This window comes from Epinephelus fuscoguttatus, linkage group LG3 (genome assembly GCF_011397635.1).
Source record: "Epinephelus fuscoguttatus linkage group LG3, E.fuscoguttatus.final_Chr_v1".
In the NCBI taxonomy this organism is placed as follows: domain Eukaryota; kingdom Metazoa; phylum Chordata; class Actinopteri; order Perciformes; family Serranidae; genus Epinephelus; species Epinephelus fuscoguttatus.
The window spans coordinates 40,476,455-40,496,400 of NC_064754.1; the positions used below are offsets into that span (position 1 = coordinate 40,476,455).

Below are 19,946 nucleotides of genomic sequence, written 5' to 3' on the forward strand. Positions count from 1 at the left end.
ACCTGATCTTGCATCTCTTTGTAGTCTTTATGCATTTTATTTGTGGTTTTGTGTCTTTTGGTTATTTGGTTATGGGGGGGGGGGGGGGGGGGGGGGGGGTGGGGTGGGCCCGTTCAGTATCAGTGTGTACAGGTCAGGGGCCTCATTTATAAAGCCTGCTTACGCACAAAACCGGGCTTGGAAGTGCGTACGCAACTTCTTACGCAAGAATTGGGATTTATAAAAAAAAGACTAGCGTAGGAATGTGCGTAACTTTAAGCAAACTACAGACCTTGCTTAAGCACATTTTGGAGACAATTGTGACAAGGTGAGAACGACTGGTTAATGGAAAGAGCGCATATAAATAGCCATTCAGTGGCAGCCGTGCGCAATAAGGCACAATGGATGCACTTGCACTTCTCGAAGACCATGCCAATGGACGGATCCGACTGGAGAGGGTATTCCGAGATCGGGAAGATTTCCTGGCTCATGATGATGACTGGCTAATAAGCCGTTTCAGACTACCTAGAGCCTTGCTCTTGGATCTGATTGCTGAATTGAGTCCAATTTTAGAGCGACCAACCCACCGGAACCGCGCCATACCGGCACACATTAAAGTGCTGACAGCGTTGGGTTTCCTAGCAACGGGCTCGTTCCAGAGGGAATTATCCGACAGGTATGCCTATTTCTTTTATTGTCTATTGATATAAATTCAATTTATAGATTTCTGTTCTATTCAGGAAATAGAAATTAATAATAAATCCTGTGCGAATAGGTCTGGGATATCACAGCCATCCCTCAGTGCTTCAGAACTTTCACCACATGTGCATGTTTCATGTGTTTTCTGGACCCACCTGTAGCCGCCACGCTCCGGCGGTGCAAAGCCACTTTTTTTTTTGCCTCCACCTTTAAATCCGACCACTTCTTTTTTATTTCGGCGACACTGCGCTCTGTGCCAGCCGCGCTTACTGCCGTGGCCACAGCGTGCCATTCAGTGGCTTTTCGTTTGTTGGTAATGCCACTTGAATGGCCGCCGAATAAAGTTTCCCGTCTCGCTGACACCTCATCCACAAGCACCTCGATCTCTGTCTCAGAAAAGTTCCTCTTTCTTCTGGTTGCTGCCATGATTCAGCGTGAAATGCCGTGGATCCATCATGCCTATTTATATGCAAAACACATTCATGAGGTAATTTGCATGACCATACATGGTGAATTGTGGGTGTGGAGAGGGAGGAACATGAATCAAATCCTGCTGCGCAACTTTCCGGTTGGACTGTGATTTATAAAGGGAAAGTGCTTGCAGGTGTGCGTAGGCATGGTTTTATAAATCCGACTTTTTTTTTGCTTACGCACTTTTCAGCTTTTCAGCGTAGGTAAACTTTTAGTATGGATCCTACGCCAGGTTTTATAAATGAGGCCCCAGCTCAGTAAAAACGTCTGTTACATTGTGTTCGGGATTCTGCAGTGAGCAGGCTCAGCCTCTGGGGGGCAGTGATGCACTTTAACGCGGCGCAGTTGCTGCCGATTCAGACCCGCAGAAGAAGAAGGCGACGGAGAGACAAGAGGAAGAAAATGACAGGGCGCGCAAAAAGAAAACCCAAATCCATTCAGGTAATATTATGTTGTTTTGACCCTCTCTGTTGGGATGAGGAAACGTCCGCTTGCAAGGTGTTTTTACCAGTGAAGAAGATGTGCAGCGTGTGTTTATAATGGCGTCTAAGCAACTTCAGTCTAACGCTATGGGCAGAACTGTTGGGCACGCTGTGTGAGCAGCAGCGGTCAGACGACAACATGGCAGCAGAAGTGCTGCCTGGTAACGTTACCGCAGAGCCGATATTCGGTGATGTTCACAATTAGCTAAGTAAAACAGCCATTCAACGTTATGACATAGTGTTTCGACGTTGGTTGTATTTCACAAGTCAGCAGCGCTGAGATACGGACACTAGCAGTATTTAGCTAGGTGGCTAACATTTGTAGGCAAGTCTGGTGTAGAAAAAAGCGTGCGTGTTGATTTAATTCGTGGTTTGATCTAACAAAGGCCATAAATCAGTGTCCTCAGTGCTAACATTGATTAGCAAAGCTTTCGCGCAACTCTCAGATTACGATCCTCACCTTGTATAAGAGGATCTCAAAATGAGACGTTCTCGGTCCCTTTAACATTCCTCTGACGGGTATTGACGTTAGGTGCAAAGCTTTGAACACAACTCCACTATAAGTGCGAGTGTGGGCGTATGCATTAAGCAATATCTTTATGAGGGATAATTTTTGTTACAACTAACGTAAGAATGAGTCGATTCGTCTTGATGGTCATTTTATTAGTTTTAGTTTACTATGCTGTTGGCTTTGATTGTGCGACACTGAAAGGTGTTTATTTTCTTTCTTTTTTACAAAACATATAGATTTGTTAATTGAAACAGTCGCATGCTCAGGTATCAGCACTAACATGTCCTAAATCATCATCAAAATAATGGAGGGGAAAAGTAAATGTATTCAGGTGTGAACCCTCTAAGGGTATCGTGAATGCTCCTACCCCAACAGAAACTGTTGTTGTGTAAGATGTTGACACACACACACACACACACACACACACACACACACATGGAAGTTCAGTATCGAAGTTCAGATGCATAGATACACACACATACTTTAAAAGAATGTCCCAATTTAGGATCAGTAAGGTGCATCTTTGCATCTATCTATCTAATTAAAACGGAATATAAAAGGTAAGGAATAACAAATCCTTCATAGGTATATATCAGACCTATGAGGGGTTTGTTTTGTTGATCTTAGCACATGAGCATCTGTTAATCAATACCAGTCCTGCGTCTGCCCATCTTTTAAAATCATTATCCTGTACAGATGGAGGGAAATCTGTGTTAGTCATATTCATTTATTCTTAATCCTAAATGTTTTCCATTGGGCTTTACTCAGGAATAGTACTGTTGAGAGATGACCTTTGGATATTGAATTTTGCTCACTCTGTCTATCTTGTCTCAACATCTTCAGTCACCAAGCCCCTCATTTTTTTGTGTCACATGTATTCACTTTTAAGCTTGTCTAACATTTTAAATATGGATCCAGGTACAGAAATTGACGAGGAGTGAAATGAGAAAAGCGATATGGGTAAAATTCAAGTTAATTCAAGTGTTTTTAAGCTCACCATATATGTAATGAGGCAGTTCTTCCCATGTTTCTATATCTGATTTAATTGGCAACATTCATTTATTGTAGTGTGACTAGTACAAATGGGACATTATTGGGGTTAAAAAAACAACAGGGTATATGAGTCCCCTGTGATCCTTGTCTAATTGTGTTGGCTTAAGTCCTGTTATCTTCCTAATAAAATGTGTTTCTGATGTTTAAACTATTCTCATTGATATAAATGGGTTGGAGGACAGACTTTTAGAAAGACCTACCTATACCAATAACAGTAACCCGATGCAGTTTATTGTTAGGCTGTTGTATTAAAAAACATTCATTGTAGTCTAGTATACCAAATAAATCTAGCAACTCAGTTGTTTTTTTCTTCAATACATTTCTTTAGGAGTCAGCTACAGGCAATGGGGAGTTGAAGAAAGCCTGTATTGATGAATCCATAGCCATGCCGCTGTCAGAGGTGGATTCAGAGCAAAGAGAAGAGGTGGCGCAACTGTACAAGCTTCAAATGCCAGAAGATCTGTACCACTTCTGGGACTTCTGCAAGGAGCTTTGTCCTGACAGTCCCTGTGGTATGCTCTTCACACCAACAGTGTATCTCGTTATGTGAATACTGATAGGATAGAAGGTGCATCTGACATTTAATCAATTTTTTGTCTGTAGGCATTGAGAAAACAGGATGAACCATGAGACTCCTTATAAAACATACACAGAACCAGCCCAGTACCTGTTGACACAAGTGTTTTTCTTCGATGATGCCTCTATATTTGCCAGTTTTTCATTGAGAGGCATTGGGTTTAAGTGCTGCCTGTCCATGATAGTATAAACAAGAGGACAGCTACTAATAGTCTTTAATCATTTAATCTATTAAGAGTCAGAACATTTCAGCAATCCCTCATTACAATTTGCACGTCCCAAAGAGACATCTGAAAACTGATGATTTTGTGTGACCCACAGTCAGACAGTCCAAGTGTATTAATGAAAAATTGAAATCTCAACATGTGACATGCAGAAACCAGAAACCTTTAATTTGCAGAGATTATTTTGATCCAACAATAATTTCCACTTCTCAGGCATGTGCTGGATATTCTCTGTCTTTCTCCCATATGACTTATTTCCTGTTCACATATTTAACTGGATAAGTTGTGTTGTTCAAGTCCATACCAAGGTATGGGACGCTGCTTGAAGAATATGGTTTCTTGAACATTTCTTTGCGTTTTCTTCGGTTTTGTTCATTCTGTTTTATTTTTCCACTAAAACCTAGAACAAATAATAGCATATATAAATTCAAGATATATCAATGTAAACATCAAAACTCTCCATTAAAGCCTAGTTTGCAGCAAATGCACTGAAGCACTTTGATGTCTGTATGTCAGTCGACCTCTGTATCAGTATATTATTTTTATTTATCCTAATCTATACAGTTGCGCTGAAAGACACTCTGGGTTTGCAGCTGGTTGGTCCCTTTGACATCCTGGCAGGAGCCCATAAAATCTCCAAGAACCCTCAGCCTAACTTCCACCTTCACTGGAGGTATTTATACGACCCACCGGAGTTTCAGACCATCCTTCGGGGGAGTGAAGACAGTCAGCATCACATTGGCTACTACAGGTAGAGAACACACAGCTTGGTCTGTGAAACAATGCTTGAACCTTTTTTTCTCTCTAGGTGAAGAAATAAAATATCTGCAGCTTGCATCTAGCTAGGGAGGGGCTGATGCTATAGAAGCAGCGGTAACTATCTGCATAAGAATTATTAGTTCTGATTTATGTAATTTTATTGTTCCCCAAATCCACCAGAGACACTCCGGACTCCCTTCCTGTGTTTGTTGGAGAAAATGAAGCCAAGAAAGGCTGCACTATCACACAGATGGGGGACAATGTGTTTGCTGCTGTCCTGTGAGTACTAACCATCACATATTCACCATACAGAGACATTTTCTATACTAGTGATCAGATTTAGCTGCCTGGTTAAGAAAGTTTAAATTGCACAATGAGTAAAAAATGTTGAATGTATACCGCAGAATATGATCTGTATGAGTCAATAGAGAAATAGAGAGCATTTGCCTTGTGTGTGTGCCTTTGTCTTCATGCTACTGAATAAGACTTTTGTTTTTTCACACTGTCTTTCTCCTTCCATGCATCTCATCGTACCCACTGTTGATCCCTTTGTTCCCTCTTTCATCAGCCTGTATCTGTTGAAGAGGAGGAAAGAGAGGGGCAGCAAGAAAGAAGGGGGAGATGCTTTGGAGACCTTGGAGACAAAGCTGAGGGACAGAGCAGAGACTCTGGGCTTGTCTTTAGAGCAGAAGACCAAAGGCATGAAGCAGAGGGACAAGAAGGTAACTTACAAAGTGATTCTGTCTTCTACCTTGTAAATTTAAACTACTGCAGTGTCTTAATCCAATGTACAGTTATGTTTACCACATTATAAAAGTGAAAAGCCCCTCTACTTTATACCTCTAGAAATTATAATATCCATTGACATGCTCCTTGGGTGATCCAGTCACAAGTGGACAGCTCTATGTCAGTCTGTTCACACCTGGATTAGAATCGAGCCATTTCGTTGTCAGTGTGAGTTTGTTGGGATCGTTTTAACAGCTGCAGCTGTGATAGCTCATGCTAGCCACGGAGATGTTGAACTGACCCTTTGCCGGAAGGAGAGTAGCTCTGGAGATGGACCTTCAGCTTTGTGTCTGTGTAACTGCATTAACAGAAAGTTTTCTTATCTGGTGGGACTTCAAATAAGCAATGACGTCAGCTGAGTAGTTGGTCCTTCACTGTGCCCCAGGACACAATAGCATACACATTTCTGAAGGAATGTAGCTATATGTGGCCCAGACCACCTCCGAATGTGGTCCTAGCAATCGGATATCAAGAAGCACTGACGATGCGTTTAGTGCATTCACACATGTACTTAGAGCTGTCCACCTGTTGGTCTGACCAGGACTCATGTTGATACCAGGTGTAAAGAGGGCCTATATTGGTTTTAATGTACAGTCACGGTGGATTAAAAAAAACTGTTTGAGATGTGCTGTTAAAAATGTGGGTATATCATTACAAAGTGGTTGCAGTCATGTATACAAAACAAAAAATATGTTTGACCAAAGTGTTGTGTTCCAAGTTGAAACTAGCAGGTAATCCCTTACCCTCTCACACCATAGGTGGTCACCAAGACGTTCCACAGTGCCGGCATCGTTGTACCTGTAGACAAGAATGATGTAGGATACAGAGAACTACCAGAAACAGACGGTGAGTTTAAATACTGTATATATAGTTATTCTCTTTGACCAGGTATGTAACCAATGGGTGATTACTTGATATTTTTTTTGTCCCTCCTCCATATCTAGCTGGTCTCAAGAAGATCCTCAAGGCAATTGCTGAAGCCCGGAATGATGAAGAGCGCGTCAAAGCCTTTGGACCTCTCCAGGAGATGATCACGTTTGTTCAGTTTGCCAACGACGAGTGTGACTATGGCATGGGTTATGAGCTAGGAATGGACCTCTTCTGTTACGGATCCCATGTGAGTCTCATGAAATAGTGTCTCTCTGCTTCCTGACCATCCTTTTAAATGTACTGCATGAAACCAGATATTCAGAAAACAGAGAAATGGTTCCTTTATCAGTCCTGCACAGTGCGTCCTCAGTGTCATTAGATGCACTTGGGTTTGCAGGAGTAAAGTTAAAACAGTCAACACAAACGCTTGCCAAATAGCTTTTTTTAGGGGTCGGCACCCCTCCAGTGAGTCACAGAATGAATCTGAGTGTAGCAAGGTGGGATTTAATAGGATATGACAGACAGAAAAACACATTTCTGCCACACAAATTTGTTTTCATTTGTGGGATTTAAAAGCCCAAAGGTTATGGAAGCAATGCTTTAGGCCATTTAAATGCCTGAATGTTGCAAATCCATTTAGACTGTAGTAGGAAGAAACAAATTATTAATTTTTGGTTTCCTTGGTTGGTCTCCACAGTATTTCCACAAGGTTATCAGGCAACTTCTGCCCATGGCCTACAACCTCCTGAAAAGAAACTTATTTGGGGAAATTGTAGAGGCCCATCTCTCCAGCCGCAGCCATGACGACCTGGACCAACTCTCCGCACATTAAAAAAGACTCAGAAGTACATACCAGCTCTAGCTCTTATAAGCTTTCCCCACCATGTGTCCTTGTCTTCTGTTGTTTGTCACTGTTAATGTTTCTTGGTGGTTTTGGTGCTGCTGTCATTGATTGGAACCAGTTCAATGATAATCTTGTTTGTAAAAGGTAGATGTCTAATAAAGTATTTTTATATATTTACCAGTTTGATTGCTGTGTTCAAGGTGTATACTGTAGCTTTTAATTTTACATGTCACTATTAGATTATCATGGCAGAATCTTTTGCTTCAGCCCCTGCCATGATAGGTAAACCTATACAGCATGGCTTGTGTTTTGGGTGTAATACCATGCAGTAGAAACAGAGGGCAGTGTTGCATGTACAACTACACATAAAGCAGCATCACATGTGCTTGTGAAACATCTCTACTTCAGGTCATCAGCTCCTATAGTTAAAATGAATTCAGTAGTCAGTGAGCAATCATTTGCACTGATCTGGGTAAAAGCTGAGAAGTTAGGGTTTTTTTAGCATTTTATTTTAAATGAAAGTAGGTTGTCTTTAACCACCATGTAACATTTCATCCAACAACTAACATCAAAGGATGTAACTTTAAAACTTTATAATAATAATTTAAAATAATTTAGAATGTAACAGGTTATGTCTGATCACCTGCCCTTACTTCAGTAATCTCAACCAACCAAGTCGCCCACATGTTAATGACTGTGACTCTTGAGATGTCATGTATTCAGTCATTACTTTAAACTGGTTTCTTGTTATATAGTACTTAAATAAGAACTGTTACTACAGGGTCTTGCTGTATGAAATTGAAGGAAAGTGCAATTAACATAATTAGCAATGAGTTGCTGCATACAGGAAACATTAAGATAACCCTCATGAGCATGGCCTATGATGAATGTGACTCATGAGCACAGTTGTCGGTCTGAAGATTGAACTTTCTCATTAAGGCAGTCACATTCAACTTGCTTTGCACTATAGCGGCCACTTTTGCAAAATGACAGCAGGCCAGGAGCTGGTTAATAAACAAACATTAATGATATTTATCAGATAGAATAAATAAACGAGGACAATCCCGTCGCAGCAGACCCGCACAGGTCTTTTGGGGCTCAGCCCAGATCTGTGTTGGGGGTCCAGGGGATCCTGCCTTAGCACTTTTTTTTTTAACAATCTCTTTTAATGATTTTTTATGCACTCTGGCACCTTATTTACAACCAGTACACAAAGAATCCAGGCCACCCTGCACCATATAGCGACCAGGTTTGACCAGATAAATTGAGTATCAGTGCACTAAGGTATGCTGTTATTTAGTCCAGTTCTGAATGCACCACTAAGCCTATTTATTTATTTTAGTAGCTTAGCTTATGGCCCTAAGTAATTTCATGCAGAATATGAACACGCTTCCAGTCATTTCCATGTATTGTAAAGTTGCACATTTACTTTTATGCCTATTTTTTCTGTAGTTATGACTTGCGCATGATATAGTTCTTTTTTAAATGCAATAATTGTAAGCCTCTGGTACCGTAGTTTAACATCTCCTCTCTGGCCACACTGCTGGGGTTTTAGGGCGTGACCAACAAAACCCTGTGCTGTGATAAAGTCTCTGCAACCTATGTTCCTGAACTAACCATTAAAATGTGTATGTCTGTTTTGACAAAGTTTCTCTGGACTAGTGTAAAGATGACTAAACCCTGAGTGATAGGCTTTATGTCCACAGTAATTGCTTTCTGTTGCTACTTTCTAAAGCTACATTTCAAATAAGGCTTCAGCACTTAGTCTGTACTATACTCAATGATTTGGTCACATGTTCATTAACTTAACTCATGTGTTTTGGATGCTTGCTGATACAGATTGGGTGATCTTACACAAGACCTAAGGCAGTAAGCTACATGTCCAAAATCAAACCATTACAGTGGCAGAGGGCCCAAAAACTAAGAAAGTGCTTTAAGGCAATCTAACTCTGTGCACTGAATCTTTAAAAAGGAACAGTGCCAAAAGTTTCTTCCTGTTGAAATCAGTAGTCATGAATTCAGATTTACCTCCAGGGTCTAAGGCAGGGCAGGGGAACACCTATGCAAAGTCAGTCTCTTAAATACATGTTATGTTTCATACATGTGCTTTTTGAAAAACATAGATAAATGCAAAGTAAGTTACTGAACAGTAAACATTTCCTTATTCCCACATTTCCATCTTTTACTTTTTTTTATATTTAAAGAAGGTAATTAAAATAATATCTGACTTGGAACAATATGATTCTATCCAGCCCCACTTTAAAGACTGAAGACTGGCACATTTTTGGGTCTGTTTAACACGGTTTCTAACCCCTCCTTCTCCTCCACGCCCTCCTCCACCCAAGGCTTGCCTGGTTTTCAAATGTCTCCATCCTTATTGATTTTGCCCTGTCAACCCCCATTAAATTTGAAGCTCAGTGAGGACACACAGGCCAAGGAGGGGGCGTAAGACTGCTAAAGAGGGAGCTCACATTATGTAAGCCCATCCCAGTGTGCCTGGGCTTCGATGATTTTTTATTGGTGTAAGCAGTCTTACGGTTTTCATTTAATCGTGGGACATCATGAGCTCACTGTTAACTTAGTGCTGCTGCAGGAGCGCTGAGGGGTGGGGGACACAAAAAGCAAAACAGGAGCGCACTGCTGCTTCGCGGTGCGTTCATGTTCCACTGGTTATTCATGGGATAGTCACAAAATGTATTATTATAGGTCTGATTTTTATTGTAGGGCTCAAGTGGAGCAGAGCTGTTTGTCACTGTCGTAATAAGATATTAGTAAAACCTGTTATGGCAGTATAATAACTATTTTAAATGGTGTAGTATGTTAATAACAAATAGCCTACTATTAAACACAAACAAAGAGTGTAATTACTCTATTTAGTCATTGTAGATTGTAGACCCAACGCGGTAGTTTACATCCATTTAATACTGGTCCTCTCGTCCCTTACAGATCGTATTTTTGCAACTGGAGTGTCAGAAAATGACAGTGTTTCCGACTGATCTTTCTAATTAAGGTGCGTTTGCGAAGCTTCCGACTGTCCTTGAAGGCAGCATTGATCCTGCGGAGTTTCGGGGAAGCGCATCTGAGGCGCGTTCACGTCTCCACACACATACACACACACGCGCAGGCTACAGCAACACACGGGGAGCATCCCTGAACGGAGGGAGCGCTCTTTTCGGGTTGACAGTCTGGAAGAATCACTGTCTTACATATTGTCACGTTTCATAACAGACTGTGTGTGACGCCGCAGAATGATCCCGGGCCCTGCCGAGCCTTGTGGATTCTGAGGCCCCGCACAGAGATCCACCTTGCACCGGCAAAAAAAAGAGGACTCTGACTGACCGCGTCGCCTCCAGCAGCAGCAGCAGCAGCAGGCAGCCCGAGTCAGAATGTCAAGTAGCCCTGAAGGAAGCCTCTCCAGGGGCGGCGGCTCCGACCGTGACTTGAAAATGGCCTCTTCGAACAGCACGTCCCCTGAGGGTGGACCTCCACCACCGCTGCACCAGAACCGTATACGGCAGGTGGGTGTCCGTCCGCAGCCTGTTCTTCTGCATTGACCGGCCCAGTCAGCCGTGTAACGAGCAGCCCGAACCGCTGCTGATGGGTGCGTTCAGGGAGAGCAGTCAAAGGCGTTGCCGTGCTTTGCAACATCGATGCTGGTTATCTGGCAGATTCTCTCAGATGTTGCATAGATTGTGTTTAAATTAGCTGCTAATAGGAGCAAGCTCCTCTGCGGAGAAAATGCCATCTGTTTTGATAACAGACTTAGAGGCAGAGGAGTGTGGTGACACCAGATAGGCAATAGAGCCAGTTGTTACGGCCGTCAAAATAAACACCACCAGACTTGCACTGACTTCACTAGTCACTACTACATGCTGCAGTGAGGAGCGTTTACAACTTCACGTACACCATTGGAGGTTTACTGTTTACATGGAGCATATTTACTGGTCCTTGAGTTGTGTCCATTTACCCTTCTACCCAAACATGACATATTGCAAGTAGGCTAGTTGTGATACTAGGCTGCTGTGGATTTTAGTGGGCGTACTGTGTCTAACATTGGTAGTTTTTAGCCTTCTATCTGAGATGCACAAGCTGACATATTTACACACACTGTGTATAAAGTCTGCTTGTTTGTGGTTCTCTTTAGGAATAATGCCTTGATGGGTAAAGTGTGTGTGTGTGCTCCCACTATGAGCTCTCTCAAGCCACTCATGGGCTTGGTTGGTTTGCCAGTAAGTATTTCTGACCTTGTGTGGACTGAAATTCTGGTATTACTATGCAGCTTCCTCCTCTCCTCTCCTCTCCTCTCCTCTCCACAAAACAACTTCATCACATGTCAGACCTATTTTATTCATATCCATGAGTCTGTTTATGTCGTAAATGCATCGGCTTAAACAAGAAAAACAACGTTCAGCGTTACTATCTAGATCCGATCATGTAATGTGTGTGTTTGTGTATTCAGTGAAAGTGAGTCAGGAGATGGTAGATGGTTGTTTCCTGTCTCAGTGCACTCTCTCAGCCTAATGTGATTTCAGTAATGGACTGTAGTGCCACATATACACACACAAGTACACACGCGCATAGACACACACTTTAGTGTCTTCTTTCTGGGTGGGGCCGTTGATGCTCACATACTTGGATGCAATTAGGAGTTACTGTGTTATTCGCATTTAGAAATCCAAAGCGACTCTGCTCAAACAGGTGTTGGTGCGTTCGAGATTAAGTAAACACAATTACAGTTGTACTTCAGCTTGAAGTCATTCTGTTTACCAATTAAACTAAAGAGAGGTTCATTCTCTACCTAAACATACATCAATATCCCATGAAAGGCACGTGAGAATAAATGTCTTCCTTTTGATCCACAGTAAAGGCTTAGAGATATTTTTGGAAAGTTCAGGGTTCAAATTTGTTAAGGTAGCACACTAGCTTAAGTGCCAGGATGGTGCAGGGGAGTAATCATTTACCACTGCAGAGATCCATGCTTAGTCTCTAGCAGCAGTGCCTCCAATAGGCCCTATTGATCGATCACAAGTGGCAGTGGTGATGAATGATCATGTCCTTGTCATGGCACCAGAGAGTCTTACTGGTTGATCTGTCTGTGGTTTGTGCTTTTGACTTCAGCTGCCTCTGCTAGGTAGAATTTGAGATTGGAAGGCAAAAGTACTAAAATACCAAAAATTGTCACTCTGATTTCCAAAACTGCTTTTTGATTATACCATTATTTAAAGGCTCATTACACCCACCAGAAGCTTTAATTTGGGTGAGAATATGCTGGGAATTATGTGAGGTCACTAATGTCAACGTACCATCATAGGTTACCAGTCGCTGAAGAACAGTGCCAGGATTTCAAGCCAGTGAGATATGTTTGATTATGAGCGTCACAACTCCCGCGAAATGACCCGTTTTGCTATCGGAATTTGATCCATTTGGTCTGATAACCTTTCTAAAGTCTAGAAGAGCAGCACAAATAAATAATTTATCCCCATTCAAGTTAGTGGAGGGCTAAACTGGAAATTAGTCACCAGATCAGCAGCAGACACTTGACTGGCGAAAGTCTGTGGTGCGCTTGTTCTGTGGGCCCAACAATCCAGAAGATCTGGATAATTTTATACCTGTGAAGTCAAACTTTTATTTGGCTGTAAACACGACTAAGCAACTTTTATAGGGTGTGGCCATGCATGAGCAACTGCAGGTGAGTGGTGAATGCCTGCCAAGGTAATATTCGTGCTGAATGTGGGCAGTGCCTGATGTGACGAACGTAGAAAGCTAACTAACCATAGCTAGCTTGCTAAGAAATGCAGTGAAATAAAATGTTAGTGGTACATTTTCCATTTTCTTACAATCCATGCCTGCCCCTGACTGACTGCCAGCCAGGCAGCATCTCTCATGTGGGGCAGTTTGTATTTTTTGTGGCCAATACAAAATATGAGCTGGTCAGACACAGCAACAATCAGTGTCCTCTTTCACACATACTTTCTTGCTACTGGTTGAGGCTGTGACTTCACCAGTCAAAGTTCACCAAAGTTGAACTCTCCACAATGTGAAGATATAAGTTTGCTTTGCTGCCAGAAGCGAATGTTTCATTTGCCCCTCTGTTTGCATTGAATGGAAGTGAACCATAGCTGAATATTTGGCCTAAGTTGTTCCTCATTTCATTAATAGGCACAATGAATGAGGACAATGCCCATCAAGCACAGTTGGTCCATGCCCTCACAGTCCTGACAAGAGATCTAATCAGGCCAGATAAGTGAAAACACCTGTATGAGCAGACCATTTTTTAGTTTTTTGTTGTGGCTCTTTTTTGGCGACTTAAGGGGCAGAAGAACTCCAAAGCTGCCACAACACTGACATATTGGCTAGGGATGTCCCGATTCAGCTTTTTCACTTCCGATCCGATACTGATATTACAGCCTTGAGTTTTGGCCAATACTGATACAGATCTGATCCAAGCGCGTATTATACATATTCACTTATTTTGTTGTCAGTCATGTTAGAAAAGGTTTGATCAAGCAGTATTACTCTAACAAGAACAACTACTTAATGGGGTTAGTTAGAATGATCCACAACACTTGGTATGAGAATCTGACCTGTTTATTGTTAACAGGGTTAAATAAACAAACTTTAAATTTGAACATTAACATTAAATAAAAAATATAGCTGGTTTGCTTTGGCTGCTTTGGCCCCTTAATAAATAGAAAATAAATCAACACAAGAAATCTTTAAAATGTCTAACAATGGAATTAAAATAGCAGCAAGACTCCACACACTTGTGCTTTGCTCCCCTAATAAATAAAAAAAAAGATTAACACCACAAGACATTGTTGGCATTTAACAAACAATGCAGCCTTTCCTTTTCAGTTATTTTAGTAGTGTTTTTGTAGTCCATCCATGGCTCCAATTTCACTAATTGTGCCCAAAACAATGCCATCAGTGCTCTTTACTTAAACAGTAAGAGTGTAAACCAAATAAAAATATCAAAAAACCAGAGCAGAAAACAAATAGTCAGTTAACTAAGTTGACCGCTACTCTTCCTATCCTCCGTGTGTGTGTGTCTGCCATCTGCATGCTGGCCTGGTGGATTGATAGTAAGAGCTGGAGCGGATCACTGGAATAGACTGCTTGACTCACGGAGCACTGGGCTGGCCGGAAAACCTAGCCTGAGTGTCAGACTGAAGCTCCCAGAACCTTCAGTCTGACATGGCTTCCACTGAAGGCGATTTACAAGGGGGAGGGAATTTGATTTTTCCCTAACCAATCAGTAGAGATCAACGACTCACTCAGAATCTGACGTCATTAGTATCCATGCCTCGGAGGTACCGAAAACAAGCGAGCATTGCCCGTTTAAAATGTCTCCGTCGTCGTGCACGCCCAGCTGAGTCGCTGTTAAATCCAGTTTGGCAGCTTCCTTAATTTGGTCCTCCATTAACGCGAGTAGTGGCGAAATACCTCGATAGCATTGTTAATGTGGTCTGTAGGATCTGTAGTGGTCGCCATTGTTGCTATCCTCACCAGTTACTCACCGGCGTACAGCTTGACATCAGCGTGGCGCTGATTGGCTAATCGCTAGACCCGCCCCCACCCCCGGCGTTCATTGGTCCATCCATCGTTTGGATGAGATAAATTACAAATTCAGTGAAGTATGCCAGACCAATAATGCAAGCCTGCTCAGTTGAGTGGGTGGGGTCTATGGTCCCGGATTCCATGAAAAACTGGATCGGAGTTCTTGGATCTGCATTTTTCCATGCAGTCCAATCTGATGCCGATGCCCGTTTTTTGCTAGTATCGGCGGCCGGTACCAATCTGAATATCGGATCGGAACATCCCTAATATTGGTGTATTAAGTTTTTTTTTTGGCTAACATGTTAGCAGACATTTGACTTTTTACAAACACAGTAGAGCAACATTAGCATTCATTTGGAGTCTGTTTCTAGCTTCCTGACAAATATGGGTCTAATATTTATTTTCCTTTTAGCTCTAGTTTGGGTCTCCTCCAGCTCCTGTGGAAAAATATCTGTATTGTTTTCTTGTAATGTTTGACTTTCTTTGCCAGCTATAGCTGCTAATTTGTCTCTGTGCAGTTTGGTGCTGGGGACGTAGCATACAGTGGTTTTATTAGTGCTTTATTGCTGAAGACATGTCATGCTGCTGTTCAAATTAGAGTTGATGAAACCAGTGAAGTAAATTTGCGTGCTGGAGGTTAAAACCTCAGTAATGAGCTAAGAGAACTTTAAAGAGCCGTAGAGTTGGGTAATGGTAGCTGTTGTATTCCAAATGTTCCATTATATCGACCTTCTTCTGAGTGTGTAGCTGCACCAAGGCCCTTAGATTGTTTGGATTCTATTTGTTGGATACAACAGAAAATGTCAGCAGAAATGTCTCTCCAGAAACAATAACCTGGTTTCTAAGGCTAATCTGCAGACCTTGCTATTTTCTACTTTCTCTTACCTTTGACAGAAAATACCTTTACAATAAAAATTGTCAACACCAGTGTTTTTAAATTACAAAACAGGACACTTTCTAGGAAGAGATATTGTTGTTGAGTTTTCCTATAGAGATTAAGTAAGGTTAAGATTTTGGTTGGGAACTGATTCTATATGCTGGTAAAGGCTCTGTGGTAGAGTCAGAAAACATGAATTGTTGGCAAAGGAAACTTCAAATGGAGTATAAAACTCAGCAATAACAGATCTACGCATGTGAGGCAAAAAGAGAAACTGACAGAGGGACACAGTGTGATGTGAGGCTCTTACTTGCAGATCTAAAAATACTGCCCGTCTCTCGTGTGATTGTCCTGGAGAAAAATAGCTTCTTCTGAGCCAAGTGGCTGTGTGTCCGCGTCTCTGTGCTCACTGAGCCTGTGTCACTGGGTATTTACGCTCTGCTCCGGGCTGGCGCTGAGTGATTGCCTCCCCGCAGTCCGCTTTCTCCTCTATTTGAACAATACACAGACTGCGTCATAATTTGTCAACACTCTAACTGTGCCGGTCCACTTTCCTGTGGTGGAATAGTGGATACTTATAGAGCTCAGTTTGCAGAGATCAATTCAGGACTGGATTTTATGTCCACTGCAGTGTGATGTCAGTAATTGAAATCTTTGAACCTCCAGGCTTCAGTAGAGAGAGACATGCTGGCTACTTTTAGATGTAAGCTGTCAGATATAAGTATGAATCCTGCAGAACATAAGAATAAAAATCATTTTTAAAATCTCCAAACACAAATGTCAGTGTTTTACATGTTCTGGTGTTATATCTAGACATGACTTGTGTGACATGACAGTTTGACCTTTTTCAAGCTTTATGGGAAGATTTCTTTTCAGGTGAACTTACTGAATTATCCCCTCTTCCCCTTCATTTTACAGCTCTTCCTGCATTCCTTCCCCACTTGCTTTTCAGCTCACCATCCATCTTTCCTCCTCGAGAGCCTCACTTCCTCTCACTGCCTTAAAATGGGGCTTTGACTCTTTACCCTAGTTGGCTGTTATTCTTGTTCATCTCTCATTTCCCTCCAAAATATCTCCCTCCCTCTCTCTTCACCTTGTCTGCCCCACACTCCTCCCCACCACTGGTCCCTACACCAAGATCCTGATGTGCCAGGGAGGTCAGATTTCACGGCAGCCTTTGACATTTTCTTCTCTCTCTCTTTTCTGCATCTCTTTTTCTGTGTCTCCTCTGCCTCTCTGTGTCCGCCTGCCTATCCGTCTATCTCTATTTCTCCACTGGGAGTGGTGTGATGGGATTCTGCAGGAAGGGAGTCCTAATGGAGCCATGGCCTTCATTACATTACCTCTGAACAACTACAGCCACGCACACACACACAAACACACACACACACACACACACACACACACACACACACACACTGACAGTCATAGCTGTCTTCCAATGCATGATGTCCAATGGTTTGACCAATTGGGGTCTCTGTGGGTGCCGTTATACAGGGTGTATGTACATGTACAATCACCCAAACACACCCACATACATAGAGCATTACATAGCTGTATTTACCAGAGCTGTTAGAGCACTTGTCTGGTTATAAGTGCTTACACAGAGACCTGTGAATGACCGCACGTCAACCCCTCCAGTACCTCCTACTGATGGTTACCAAATGCCATTAAGAATTAATCATTGTTTCCTGTGAAATACCTGCTTGGTACTGCTTTATTGTTTATTGTAGTTAGGCAGGATTTAGCAAAATATGTCCGTCCAGTACACTGGCCCACTCTCTACTAGAAACATCATCATCAGAAACACTTGATTGTCAGTAGATGGCGTCATGCCACAATGTCCCAAAGTGCAGTTCTGACAAAACAAAACCCATTCAGTTACATTTGTTGGTATGCACTCTTTGTTTTTGATATTATGTCATCTTTCAATGGAACGTTAAGTGTTGCCATGTTTTGTCTGACCAGCAACTTACAAGCAAGTTTGGTGTAATGGTATAACTTAAATAATTAGTTGATTATTCAAACTGTTTGTTTTTTTTCAAATATTGACGGAATAATTGCATAATCATTAAAGCATTATTGTTATTTTCTTAAGGGCCGCAACTAATGATTATTTTCAGTATTGATTAATCTGCAGTTTTTTTTTGCAAGTAAGCAGTTATTCAATTTGTCTGTAAATTGTTTGTTAAGTGTCTTATTTTGTTCCATCAACAGTTCACAACTCAAATATATTGGATTTATAGTGATATAAAACAGAAAGAAACAGCAAATATTAAAAGGACAGTAACCCCCAAAACGAAAATATATATTTTTCCTCCTACCTGTTCTGTAGTGCTATTTATCAGTCTAGATTGTTTTGGTGTTAGTTGCAGAGTGTTGGAGATATTGGCCATATAGATGTCTGCCATCTCTCAAATCTGATGGAACTAGATGACGCCTGGCATGTGGTGTTCAAAGCACCAAAAAACACATTTGAAAAACTCAACAGCAACGTCTCTTTCCAGAAATCATGATCTGGTTACTCAAAATAATCTACAGACCTTATTGTGAGCAGTTTCATGTAGGAACTTTTTTCATTCTACCTGCCAACCGAATCACCATGCCGGCGGAAGTGTTATCAGATCATTGCAGCTCCAATCTTATCTCAGTTTTTCTGAACCGTGTCTACTGTAGTGTACAAAGCTGACCTGAGGAATTGACACAGAAATACTCATATCCCACTTGGGTAAAGTCACCTCAGAGAGTGACCATATTTGGCATCAGGCCTTCAAATACCAAGGAGCCACTTTGTCGGCCACCTCTGATGCAATATACATGCAACAAGTATGAGTTTCCATACCGTGTAACAGTGATAGGGTGGTGAGAAAGCATTGGTATTCCTGTCACAGATCCAAAATCTATATGGACCATCAGTATGTCTATATTTGGGTGCAAACAGCTCCTGACACTGTATACTGGACTGCCCGTCTTGGCTGTCTTGGTACTAGTTAGGGTGGCCTAGTTATATCTGACACCATCTCCCCTACTGCCCCATTTTACCCTGATGGATGTTTGAAGGGCAGAGATAGCATCACTTGATGAGTCATAGTTCGTCATCTCGGTGAAAGCTTGTTCATCGAAAGAGCACAGACAAAGTCAAAAAGGGACAGATCATTGAAATGCGTCCTAAGAAAGGAAGGATGATGTAGGATTTTGTATCCTTTGCCAGTCATGCTCTGCAAAGGGCAGGTGTTTTTGGACTGGGGGGAGTAGGAGGCATTTAGACGTTAATTATTCATTATGGCCTTATAACTCTGTTTCCCGTCAGAAAGAGGGAGAGAGAGCAGGGCGCGGTTGGTGATCAATGGACTTCTCAGAAGCTCAGCTCAACCACCTTCAACGTAAATCTGCTCTCTCTCTTTCTCTATAGCTCTCGTCATCTCCTTCCTAACATTTCTCCTCTCCTTCTCCCTCTCTCTCCCCTGCCTCTCACCATGTTTGAGTTGGGTAAGTGACAGTTTTCTCACAGGAAAACACATCAAAGCTTTTCGCTGTGTTGTTGAGAATAGCAGGGCTCACAGCGCTGCACGTAGACAGAGACAAACAGACCCAAGCACACATATATGCCTGCAAGCGGGAGACTGTTTTTGCCACATGCTGAGGAAGATGCTGTGATGCAATTTTTAACTCTTGCAGTTGGAGAATTAGAAGAGTGAGGTTAGTTCAGACCACCTTCATGCCTTCTTTATGCCCAAACAGTAATCTAGATCTGGAGTTTCTGTTACTTTTATTGTGTTATCATGTTTTGTTTTAACCCAAAACTAAAAATTGTGACTCCTAATGAAATATTTTCAATGTATTGTAATGGATTATTTTCTCTCTCACACACACATCCTGTACAGTGTTATACTGTGTCTTTCTGTCTGACTAATTGTCTGCCTGGTTATTTCTCTCTCTCTGCGTCTGACAGCATCACTCAGCATTCCCGGTATGACTGTGTGCCGCTGCGAATTTTAGGTCACCCGCTTCATTATTCATCATACATTCAACTTGGAGGTGAAATCCATTTCTGCCTCAATACCCTTTGTCATCTGACATTGGATGAGATCAGCCGTCAGTTGGAAATACATTCTCACAACATTTTTAGCAATGCTAGCACACAAAGAGTGGGTCAGGGACAGGGTGGTTAAACAAAAACTGTTTTTCTCTGGTACTGCATATGCACGCAGTATTTGAGTGACTTTTTGTGATGTGGTCTGGAGATGAAGCAGATACG

General features: G+C 41.9%; 2 protein-coding genes across 2 annotated transcripts in view; both read left to right on the forward strand.

Annotated features, from left to right (window-relative positions):
* Positions 1 to 1,458: 1,458 nt before the first annotated feature.
* Positions 1,459 to 7,427, forward strand: LOC125885573 (histone PARylation factor 1). Its single transcript, XM_049571222.1, has 8 exons — positions 1,459 to 1,590; positions 3,524 to 3,707; positions 4,560 to 4,746; positions 4,935 to 5,033; positions 5,323 to 5,476; positions 6,299 to 6,386; positions 6,485 to 6,657; positions 7,108 to 7,427. Exons 1-8 carry the CDS (start codon positions 1,474 to 1,476, stop codon positions 7,240 to 7,242), a joined length of 1,137 nt encoding a protein of 378 aa, XP_049427179.1. The 5' UTR covers positions 1,459 to 1,473; the 3' UTR covers positions 7,243 to 7,427.
* Positions 7,428 to 10,322: 2,895 nt separating this feature from the next.
* The window catches only part of LOC125883963 (ankyrin-2-like), a 65,956-nt gene continuing 56,332 nt past the window's right edge, over positions 10,323 to 19,946 (forward strand). Inside the window, exon 1 of the mRNA XM_049568648.1 lies at positions 10,323 to 10,772. Coding sequence (XP_049424605.1) covers positions 10,641 to 10,772 — 132 coding nt within the window. The 5' untranslated portion in view covers positions 10,323 to 10,640. The remainder of the gene's footprint in view (positions 10,773 to 19,946) is intronic.